Below are 12,750 nucleotides of genomic sequence, written 5' to 3'. Positions count from 1 at the left end.
AGCAATTGATAAAGTACTGTTTGGATGAAATGCTAGTTAGGAAGAATAAAATGCTCAACACAATGACAATCTTGTTCACTACATGGAAACACAATGTCACTAACATTCCCCATGAGCTGTCTTGTGATGCTTTCCATCTAATTAGCAGAAATTAGACTGTCCTTGAAATATCTCCATAACCAAAAGTCAAAAGGTGTCAGGCCCTGAGATCAGGATCCAAATATTCCTCGATGGGAAGCAAGAATGTGCCCAAATATTCCTCAACAAGAAGCAGAATGTAGCTAAATATTCCTAAAGTGACAGGAAATAATATGGTCATCAAAAATATTACTGAGCAGCTGAATTACTAAGCCAACCAAGTGTTTTTTTATTATTTTTTTTATTATATTTATTTTTATTCATTTTGAGAATAAGACAGGTAAATTTTTTTCTATAAAACAAATTGCTTTTTATAAGTCCCAAAGGGTTCTGTAAATTTTGAGCATCTGGAAACTGTGCATTTGTGTGGTAATTTAATTATAGTATAAAAGGCTTTAAAAGGCTAAGTAAATTAAATGTTGATGGCAACTTTACTCTTTCCAATGACAAACACACAAAATGGAACATTAATTTAAATTATAAAAAAAAAAAAAAAAAACAATAGTTGCAGAATAGATGTGCAGAAAACTAGCAATAGCAAGAATGCTCTGATTCTTCAGAATCAGCACACTGTTAATTACATTGTGTTTTAAGTTTTAATTCCTCTCTGAAAAACATTCTCTGTGATACTGCTGGCCTCTACACTCTTCCATAACAAGAAAAGATAAGGATAATGTAATCCTTATCCAGTGTAATCTTCAACAGGCCTCATATTTCCATAATTATACAAGTATATACTAGGAAAATCTCTACTCCAAATATGCATATAAGGTTGCAGATTATATAAAAGACACAGATAACATAGTTAAGTTAGGTTGGGTGCAATCTGATTGGGTCTGGGAAGGTCTGCTCCAGCTTAGCAAGTAACTTTCAATTTATTGTATTTTTCGCTGGTTCATCGGCATCGTTCATTCATGAACAGAAACAATAATGCAGGATTATAATCAATGCCAACTTCTTCAAAAAGATTTACATCTGAGCAATAGTATGAGGGATCAATAAACTATGAAGAGAGCCTAGGTAGATGCCTTGCAGCTAGGGAAAATCCAGTAAATTTCACTCATTTTAGATCAGCTTGATTTACCTAAAAACATTTTTTTTATCTATCAGCCATATAGTGCAAGGAAACCCTAGGCTTTTGCTGCATAAATATTTGTCAGTAAATGTTTTTGAACTCTCTAGCAGTAGCTCTGCAGAGTAATGTGCAAGATTCCTCTCAAAAATAACAAGACCACATTAACTGTTGATTGAAGATAAAATATTTAAAAAAAAAATGTACCTTCCTAAATACAGTATAGGCAAATTTTTACTTTATATGTTTTTTTTTTTTTTTTTTTATCATTTTCTCAGATTTATTGCATTTTTTTTTTTTTTTTTTTTTTTTTTTATGAAACCCCCAAACACGAAAAGGTATCAAAACCTATAGTACACTTAATACTGTGCATTGGTTGAAGGAGAAGTATGGGGGGAAGGGGGGTGCCGGAAACTTTGCTCTAGAGACTAAACATGGGTTTTACACTTCAAGCCTCCAATAAGCAAAGTGGTGGTATTTCATATGAGAACCAATTTAATCATATGCCGCCATGTTTGTTCATATAACACTAGCATGAGAACCTAACTAGTACCGATGCTATAAAGCTTGGAATTATGTTTGTTTCTAGATTGTAGTTATTTATAAAACTCTCCCATGTAATCTACAGATATTAACAGGTTAAATCATCTTTATGAATAATGAACACAAAAATACGAAGGCAATAAGAGAGTTAGCAATATGCATAATATTCAAATTATATGAACTTCATCACAGCATGCCAAATTTGAAATAAATTTTGAAAAAAATTTGGAACACAGAAGTTAATAATAATACATTTTTAAATTTTTTTTTGAAATAATTTATAAACATAAGAAATATAAGCACATGCACATATTTTAAATTTAGTGCATTTAATAGTTTTGTAAACCATTAAATAGTTCCATTTTTATATTTAATGCCTATAAATTTTTAATTTACAGCAGAATTAATTTTTTTGATATTTTTTTTTTTAATAAAACCTGTAGAAACCAATATTTTTTAAATATTTAATTTTTATATTAAAAACTAAAAATTACACACAATAAGTATTGCAATCCATTAAGAAAGAGAACATATTGGCATACTTGAAGCAGAATTCAAAAAAAAAACACAAAATTTTTTTCCAAAAAGTTTAATCTTAGTTACTTCAGGTAGTGCTGCCACTCCAGGGTTTTGAGGTTTTGCATTTCTGAGTACAGTATAGGCACTTTTCAATGATGTTCTGGCAACTATATGCATTGTTGGAATTAGTAGACAGGTCTTTACCCAATACAGTCCATTAGTGTGAGGTTTCAGAATACTTTTTTTTTTTTTGTACTGCAAGGATAACTGGAGTGTAATGTAAGTCTTCTTGTATATATAGATTTTCCATAGATTTCTTAAAAGTTCTGTGTAATCTCTTGGTATGCAAGCAGGATACTATACTACAATAGATTGCTTCAGAAAGTTATCATTGCACAGCTTTGTGTAACTTAGCATTCCTGGTGCTATGTTTCCTCCTCTCAATTGGTAGTTGTTTCCTGAGAATATTTAAAAGGTAGAACATTATTAGAATTAAACAGACAAATTTCTCCACTGAATAAGGATGGCCATGCTTGCCTTCTCACTGAATCAAGAAAAAATGCTGTCTGTCAATCCTTCCAATCTTGGAGGATCTGTTACTTGCAGGCCTTTGAGTTTGGTCTTATTCTGCAATAGAGTAGACATAATGGAATGGGCCAAGCAATACTCCACAAGTTCATTTGCTTTACTGCCCTTGTCAGGCTTTTTGATAATTTCTAACTTAGTTTTCAATTCTATAATTCCTTTTTCTACTTTCTTTTCACTTTTAGGGGCCACTGTAATAGTCTGAAAGCATTTAAGAAGTTATGATAATAACAATGTCTGGCAGAGAGCTTGATCACTATCAAAATGCAATAAACAACGAAAACAAATTCACTGATTGGCTGGTGGCCCTTAAGACCACTTTTAACTGCTACAACCAACCAAAATTGGCAGCTGTGTGTCTACTTGTCAGTCACTATGCAAGGTTGTTGTCATACAAACACATGGGGCCTATGGGCGGCTGTACATTGTATTTTTTTTTTTTTTTTTTTTTGGTAGTTGTTGGCGCATCGGCTTCTATGGCCATATTGCACCTCCCAAGGTTTTTGCAGTACTTTGATCCAAGCCCGAGGCGGGAATCGAACCCGCGACCTTGGGTTGCCGGGCAGGTACTTTACCCACTCGGCTAGCCTGGTCGGCTGTACATTGTATGGAACCAAACATCTGATTTCATATACATGGTTGTTACGCAGGATCCACTGTTAAAGTCTGCACAGTGGAGGAAGTTCTGTCATGCCCAATAACCATTACAATAATTATGGCATTTGTTTAACAACGTGGTATTTATGAGAAGTTAGGATGTTATTAAATTCAATTATCCTAACTATGCTTGCTCAGACAATTAAATTTCACAAAATCTAATTGTAATTAGTAACAGTCTACAAAATATCAACTGAGTTTATTTATATGTAAGTAATGATTGAAAAAATAAATTAAAGAGAAAAAAGATATATTCTTCCTACCTTGGCAACACCAGGTCTACCAAAACAAGCAGCATAATGTAGGGAAGAAGATCTCTGACCTTTGTTCACATCTGCTCCACGATCACAAAGGAATTCAACCATTTCTTGGGTACCAAAAGCTGAAGCCCAATTTAAAAGAGTTTGTCCTACATCATCCATGAAATTAACTTCAATTCCTGAAATGTATACAAGTTTTAAATCTTATACATATTATATGTGTGTGGGTGTGTGCGCACACGTGTCTTATGTATAGTGCGTGTGAAATCAAATTTAATATTAGAGTACAGTAAGTCCCCGACTTAAGACACCAACTAGTGCTGATGCTGCTCCAGCAAGGGTCAATTTACTTTCCATCACTATTTTGGTTGCCAAAATTGTGTGTGAAGTATTTTATTTTTGCATTTATGTTGTAACCATCCTTTACCAATGTGATTAGGGAAAAAAAAAAGTCAGCAAAATTTCTGGTTTTAAAAAATGCAGAACCAATACACTAGATCTAAAATTGGATTTAACAAAATATTCTAACTCAAGTGAATGCACTTCTATCAGATATGCTCACTTCATTCATCATCACTTTGGAGGTCCCATAAATGACAATAATGTTCATTATTAAGGTAAGTGAGAATTAATTCCTATAGTATCAGCATTAAACAAATATGGGAGTGAAAAGTACTGAGTACTGATGAAACTGTAAACAAAGTATTGAGATGACACTAATGTTTTTCTTCATTTATTTAAGCTCAGAATTTCTAATTTTTACCATGCACAGTCTGACTGTATTTGTCGTATTAACAAATCATCCCATAAGTAATGTTGTTGGTTTTTTTTTTTTTTTTTTTGAATTACCAATTTGTGTATCATTTATGCATACATCTGTGTATATCACAGAATATTTTTGTGCTAACTTAGGTAGCTGTTAGTTTTTTTTTTTTTTTTTTGCAGATGATAAAAAAACAAAATAGAGGCCTCAGATATTAGAGCATGATACTTTAAAAATTAAGGAAATGGCATAATGAAACTACAGCTATGAAAAACATTCATGATGCACATAGTGAGAAAGGTCTAAATGGAAATACATGCAAAAAAGTAGTTTCAGAAGTTCAGAACTAGCAATTATAGCCTATCCAATGAAGCACATTCAAGCAAGCCTGTTCAGTTAGCTGACAATCTGATAACAGCAATACTTGAAGACCCTATGTAACTGCTGAACTTATCAAGAAAGTCAATTTGACCAATTCACCCATTCATCATCACTTGCAAAAATGTCAAAACGTAATTTGCATATTGTCGTTAGCACCCATATGAAATCAGACAAATATCTGCATTTTTATATGTTCTCATGAACTTCATGGGTACTTCATTCTAAGTGCCAAAGAATCTTCTATGCCACAGAGAAGGTAGAACCTCAGGAAAGTTTTGTTTCATACTGGATGGGATATTCAGGCATGGTTTATTTTGAACAAAACAACTCAATAACAATGAAACAACCAAATTTTGCTATAGCTATTTCAAAGTTTCATACTACATGAAAAATAACCTCCTTTCACCAGTCAAAAGAGTATTATGTTTCATCAGGTTAAAGCACATCCACACTAATTGGATCATGTGACAAAATCAAGGAGCATGGCTGGGGGAGTATTACACATCTGCTGCATTTACCAGATCTTGCAACATCAGATTATAACATAGTCAAAAGTAAACAATAAAATATCTCAATTAAAAAAAGAATGCGAAAATTTTAAGGATATCGAAAGTTCCTTATCAGCTTCAAAGCCAAAATAATGTTAGAGCATTTTAGCACCAGCAGAGGCATATGATGCAAGAAGGCGAGCTTATACAGCATTAGCAAAAAAAATGCTTCCCATTTCACCCATCTATTCACTCCAAAAGTTTATCCAGTTCTTCCTTAAATTTATTCAAGCTATCAACTTCTACAACAGATGGAAATTTGTTCCGGCAATCAACCACCCACTGGCTAAAGGCAAATTTCCGCACATTGTCTGCTTGGTATGCATTCAAATCTATAATCTTGTACAAAATTTACACTTAGCTTACATTATAGACTGTTTCTTATGCACAAATAATGCAATATACTCTTTCTGTACCTACATGCTGGCATTTCTGTCTACTAATAGAGCACCCATAGGTGGCTGTTTCAGCAATCAATAACAAATAAACATAAAAACTATAATCTGAACTAACTGTGCTTACTACTGTCGGCACAAGACGACATTTAGTGAACACATTTACAAAGTTTTAAAAGTTGAGAAATTACTTTTGACTTACCCTGTGTGTGTGTGTGTGTGTGTGTGTGTGTGTGTGTGTGTGTGTGTGTGTGTGTGTGTGTGTGTGTGTGTGTGTGTGTGTAATTCAACATATAATTTATGTATTACGTTCTTAGCGTTTTTTTCACCAACCTTTCATGGAGTAAAATAAAATTAAAATAAAACAAAACAAATCTTGATAACTATATTTACAATAACCTGTATTTACAAAATTAATATACGTATTACAATATTAAAAGTATTAAAACACAAGATTAAAATGCATTAAAATATACTAAGTTAAAAGCGATAAAATCCCGTAGCTTTCAAAGGCTCCAGCCTTCTTCAGCAGTACTCTCTATTATTCAGTACACCTTTAAATATCAGCAGGGTAATGGTAGGCATCACATGTTTCCATTCTCACGTGTTCCGCTCTCTTGCATTGTGGAACCGGAAGTGGCTCGAACGGAAGTCGTACGGAACCGTTCATCCTTTTTTAGGATAATAGTCTCTAAAAGGGGGTGAATCCGTACACCCCTATCCCTATTAATGTTGGTTGTAGAGCTGATCCGCAAACTCTCGAGCCACTTACGGTCCCAGAACCTATGCGCCCGATCGATGATAGTGGCATCGTCTGGGGAGATCTGGTGCTGCTTCTCCCAAAAATGTTCGGCCACGGCGGACTTGTCATATTCTGCATTTCTTATTGCTTTTTTTTTTTTTTTTTATTGCTTTTTTTTATTGCTTTTTTGTGTTCCCCCAGACGATCTTTGAGACGACGTTTTGTCTCCCCTACATAACATTCCCCACAATCCGGGCATCTAATATTATATACGACCCCACTAGCATCCTCTTTTTGAATGGGGTCCTTAACTTGGGACACAACTGTGCGCAGTCTTCGTCCCGGAAGCTGCACACAGCGTGTCCGATGCCACTATCACCGATCGGGCGCATAGGTTCTGGGACCGTAAGTGGCTCGAGAGTTTGCGGATCAGCTCTACAACCAACATTAATAGGGATAGGGGTGTACGGATTCACCCCCTTTTAGAGACTATTATCCTAAAAAAGGATGAACGGTTCCGTACGACTTCCGTTCGAGCCACTTCCGGTTCCACAATGCAAGAGAGCGGAACACGTGAGAATGGAAACATGTGATGCCTACCATTACCCTGCTGATATTTAAAGGTGTACTGAATAATAGAGAGTACTGCTGAAGAAGAAGGCTGGAGCCTTTGAAAGCTACGGGATTTTATCGCTTTTAACTTAGTATATTTTAATGCATTTTAATCTTGTGTTTTAATACTTTTAATATTGTAATACGTATATTAATTTTGTAAATACAGGTTATTGTAAATATAGTTATCAAGATTTGTTTTGTTTTATTTTATTTTAATTTTATTTTACTCCATGAAAGGTTGGTGAAAAAACGCTAAGAACGTAATATGAATATACCCAACCTCAGAGGCCTATTTGAGGAGATATAATTTAGTACTTGCAGTTAGAACAATCAGTTTTTACAATAGGCTTCTACAGTCGTTTCTGCTATAACGCAATAATTGCATTCTTATGAGAGCTCGTGCCATGGAAAATCGTGCAATAAAAATAACAGAGATTTGGAAAAAATAGGGTTAGGGGCAGATCACAAAAAAATATTACTCAAAATCTAAACAAATTTAGTAGTTTGTCTAATAACAAAGGATAATAAAGTTTAAATTCATGTTAAATTAATTTTTAATAATGAAATAATATAGTAAATTTAATACTTACCTTGAAAATATTTAAAGATAACAATGGGGAAGGAGGAAGGTTTTGAGGTTTCTGAGTTATGAATACAGGGGCAGGGGGTTATCATCACTTTAAGGTGTAGATGTTTGCAGGTTTAGGACAAAAAACAGTTAATCAAGGAGTGGATGGCTGCGGTTCATTGTCTTCTGACTGTATTTGCGAGGGGGGGGGGGTTGGCTTGAAAAAAAAAAAAAACATTAGTTCTTGCTGCTTTGCCATTTTTCTTCTTTCATAAAAAAAAATTGCTCATAGGATGCCAAATAAGACCTTATTCTATGAACAGCTCTCCTACTGCATTCAACATTGTAATCATTGCCTTCTAAGAGCTGCAAATGCTTCTCAACTTTCCTCAGGATAGAAGACAAAAAGAGGAGAAGTGAAAGCTTTAATGATGCTGCATCCTGGACTTAATCATCTTCATCTCCAACTTACATTTCCTCCTCAGCAACAAACTGTTATAAATCAGCTATAGAGAGGTCTTCACAATAGGGCTCAAACAGTTCTTCAGTATTTTCATTCTCCACTTCTTCAAATCCAACTTGCTTTGAAAGAGCAGCACAATGTTCCTTGATTCTTGAGAGCTCCTTTGACAGTTTTAAGCCTTTGAAATCAAGGATAAAATCTGGGAGAAGCTTCGCTGAACTGCACGCAAGCAGTCATTACTGGCATCACCCCAGGCCTCCACAATGATGTCAATAGCATTCTTGATGTTAAATCTCTTCCAAAATTCAAGAATACTTTCTTTATTATCTCCCTCAGTATCTGCAATCAACTTCTTAAATGTGCACCTTAAATAATAAGCTTTAAAAGCTGCTATCATGCTTTGGTCCATGGGGGGTGAAGGAGAGAGGTTGCATTTGGAGGTAGAAATAGGACTTGGATGTTTTCAGAAAGCTCAGCAATGGTACAAGGATGGCTTGGTGCATTATCCAAAATGAGGAGAATCTTGAAATGCAATTTTTTTTTTTTTCTTACAATAATTTTTAAAAATACCTTTGAAAACATCAACAATCAATAAGGTCAGAAAATATTTGCCCTGCCATTCAACCTCTTTTGCTTGACCTAAAGTAGACACCTAGGAAAGTCTTAAGATATCCTTTCAAGGCTTGTGGGTAAGCAGAGTGGTACACCGCCACAGGCTTAAGCTTTAAGTCTCCACTGATTGTCATCTAAAATCACAGTCATATAATCCTTTGCAGCCTTAAAGCATGGAGCTGATGCTTCATTCTTAGAAATGTAGGTTCTTGATGGCATTTGCTTCTAGTAAAAACCTATTTCATCAAAACTGAAAATTTTATCTAAAGCGTAGCCTTCTTCCTGAATCTTTTTTTACTATAGAGGAAAATGACTTCACATTTGCACTAGCAGCTTTGCCACATAACTTTGCATTATTGAAAACATAGTGATTCTTAAAACCAGAAAATCACACTACTAGCACTAAAGGAAGGCACATTGCATTATTTTCAGCTTTTTTCTTAAGGCCTTCATAAATTAATAAGGCTTTCTCTTTTATGGAGAAAAACCTTGTCCCACATTGCTTTTTCATTTGATCTTCTATACACACAATTAGAAGCCACTCCACATCTACTCAGCTTCCTTTGGCTGTGATTTCACAGATTTGCCAGCACTCAGACTTGTTCCAGAAATAAAGCTTGCTTTAATTATTTTGGCATTGTCTCTAATGTTGAATAACAAACTCCTTTATTCCTGTCACATATCTTTTCACTATGTTCAAAATGCTTTATAACATCTAGCTTTTCTTCAAGTGTTATAGCCTTTCTTTGATATTCACAACCAATTTGTCCTCTCATATATATGCGTAACACAGCTCCCTCTCAACAAAGCATACGAGTGAAGCAAGAATGTGGTGTCAATGCAGAGAGTGGCATAAATTTGTATTCCTCTGTGTACCATGGAACTTCGTGTTGTGGATGAAATTGCATAAAATTCAACATGTGTATGCAAAAGTTCGCGTTTTACAGTGTTGATGTATTCATCAATTACGTTACAGCTAATTCACACTGACGAAATGTGTAATAGCAGAGACGACTGTAATTAGAGATGGTTATTCCAAACTGTAATCAGTCACTCAAGCTAAATGAAATTCCTGGCACTGGCAAACCAGTTTTTGATTGATCTGCCTCCATCATTTACAACTTTCAATTTTCTTATTTTCCCATTTCCAAAAAAATGGAAAATTGGAATTGATTATCTTTAATATTACCAGCCATCAATAATAGGTCTCCCCTTAATGAATATTTTATACTTTTTTTATACTGTTATATTTGTAAATTCCATTTCAGAATTCTCTCCTTGGAGATTCTTTCTACAAATCAAATTGAGCCTTTATGACACTTTAAATACAAACTTTTACTTGCATAAATAACATTTGCACCCTGCTGAAAACAACAGGTAATACATACTTCACCATAATTATTTTTAAATGTATACCTCTCTCTCTCTCTCTCTCTCTCTCTCTCTCTCTCTCTCTCTCTCTCTCTCTCTCTCTCTCTCTCTCTCTCTCTCACACACACACACACACACACAATGAAACCAAGTTTTACAAATAGAGCATTTCCCTGTGCTCTCTCCTTGACCAAGCGATTCCTCTCCTGGTTTGAAAATTTAGCTAGTTTTTCTTTCCAAATCAGTTCAAGTCTAATTGTCAACATTTTAACTTGTATCCTGAAGCATTTGTCTGTATTGTATTAAATAACTATGCGTATGACCAAAGAAACTGTTTTCACTATTATAACAAATTTCTGAATTTCACTGAAAGTAGAGAATATATACAGGTAGGACTAGAGCAGTTAGAGCTTAGTACAATGCTTAAGAACAAACTGATTTCTCAGAAGTCTCTGAAATTTATTTTCACAGCAGTCTATCTTAATTATCAGTTTCCTTTCAGATTTTTTGAAAGTTATGCAAACTGCCAATTCAGATACTAGTTCTATCACAAAAAATTCCACTTTTTTCCCCCCTCAAATATAAGAAAACAAACTTGCAAATACACTTAGCATATAAACTTGATACAAGCAATACAAACAAGCAAACAGTTATCATAAATATTACTATAAGCATCAGAATTATAACTGAATTTCAAGACATGCAAACTTAACCTACAGCTCACAATAACACCATCTCCTCTTAACTGAACACTGCTCCTGAAGTTGTATATCTCTATTGTGGAGTAATAAGCCAATTTTTAGCTGTCACAAATATAAAGCAAATGCTGTTTAACAATGTATATCAATATCCATCTCACTGTCTTGTGCACCTTAGGTTTATGTAAAGTACACACTGCGCCAGAAATTAAATTTCACTGACTAAATAAATATTAGTAGAGCATGCTTTCAAATAACTATGATTTTTCTTAACATCTTAACTATGAGTTTTTCTGTCTACTACTACTAGTCATCAACTGACTTAATTGCTTCAAGAAAGATACTGATGCAGAATTTGCACCTCTTTAGAAATTCTGAGTAAATGTTTATATAACAATGACACTGCCATTCAACACTTGGCTATCAAAAGAATTTCCAAAGCTTCACTAGAAAGAATTTCTAAATTCATCCCCCCCCCCCCCCGTTAATTGGTTAAATATTATGACACTAAGAACTCCAATGAGGAATTATTAAAATTCCAAGAATGGCAGAATAATTTGTTATATTTCATGATTCCTTGTGCATTTTTCAGTTCCCCAATGAAAAGATCACTGTACATTACATTTCCTCTTTCATAAGTGTCTGGTAAGTTATCACTGAAACTGACAGGAATTGATAGTACAAAGTATCTCTTGATTCATCTATTTCTTTATCTTTAATGGCATCATGAAATACTGGAAACATGTTCACAAAAAATTTCAAACTTAAAAGTGATGCACTGCCAAGTGATGAAATTTATGCTACCTCAGCATTTATAAAAAGATAATTTTTCAATGAGAATTTCAGCACCACAGTCACTTGCAACAAAAAAATACTTCTTCACTGAGCAAAAGAATCATCTTCTCCCTTTTGTTTTAGACACTCCATAACATTGGCAGTAGAAATGCTTATGATTAAATCGGAATCATCCTTCTGGTTTAAGTCTGCTATGGTAATCAACTTCCAAAATGGAAGTGATTTAAAAACTGTTGGTAAAATATATTTGCAAATAACATATCCAGGAGTAATGATCTAAGTATATGGATATAAGGTACGGTGCATTGAAAATGCTATGTTCAGATTTTCAAATATTGGCATAAAGTAACAATTAAAATAAACAAGCAAATTGCTTTATTTATTCAAGCCAGAAGAGAGAAACATTCTATTTCTTCGGAATTCATTAATTTCTCTTCTTTCAGATAGATCATAAATTGGGTTTATATAGGACTCAGTGGCACTCTCTGATAATCTCTTGTACATTAATTTAGTAACTCTGAAAGTGCTCACATGGCCCTTAAAATAGACTTGTCAACATCTGCTACTGTTCTATCAGTCTATTTACATATTTTATACACTTAACCAAAAATTTTGAAGCACATGTACACACGCTTCCCCCCCCATTAGCATGTATCAGTTGAAATTGTTTAAATCCTTACTTTTAGCACTTCTCTCTGGATAGTAGTAAATGTCTATCAAGTATTTCACAGAAATATAGCTCCCTTTTCAACTCACAAATTAATAAGATAACAAGGATGGCCTATTACTACCAAGTGCTCAATCTCTTCTTAATATCCTTGCTACTCCAGTTTTTAGGCCTACCATAACATGCATATTATCAACACTAAGTGCCAGACAGTTTGAATGAATTCCATATATGCTTTCAGGTTGTTCAGAAGTTGTCCAATGTTGTACCCTCTAGACTCAACTTCCGATTCTGGCACAGAGAGAAAGCCGCTTTTGATTTTTTGATATTTGTGAAATCTCTTTAATTTAATAGTTAT

At 34.1% G+C, this 12,750-nt stretch overlaps 1 protein-coding gene across 8 annotated transcripts in view; it reads right to left on the bottom strand.

The window, feature by feature from the left end:
- Ufd4 (ubiquitin fusion-degradation 4-like) overlaps window positions 1-12,750 on the bottom strand; it is a 729,475-nt gene that overhangs the window by 574,364 nt on the left and 142,361 nt on the right. For 6 of the 8 annotated variants that reach the window (XM_090376711.1, XM_090376719.1, XM_090376714.1 and 3 more), the window contains exon 7: window positions 3,778-3,953. In XM_090376711.1, the coding sequence (XP_090232837.1) occupies window positions 3,778-3,953 (176 nt within the window). The remainder of the gene's footprint in view (window positions 1-3,777; window positions 3,954-12,750) is intronic. The other 2 variants (XM_090376715.1, XM_090376718.1) reach the window with 2 other exon arrangements.

This window comes from Mastigoproctus giganteus, chromosome 6 (assembly GCF_048544385.1).
Source record: "Mastigoproctus giganteus isolate SK-2022 chromosome 6, ASM4854438v1, whole genome shotgun sequence".
NCBI lineage: Eukaryota > Metazoa > Arthropoda > Arachnida > Uropygi > Thelyphonidae > Mastigoproctus > Mastigoproctus giganteus.
The sequence above is the reverse complement of the archived record's forward strand: the minus strand, read 5'-3'. Positions and strand labels throughout refer to the sequence as shown.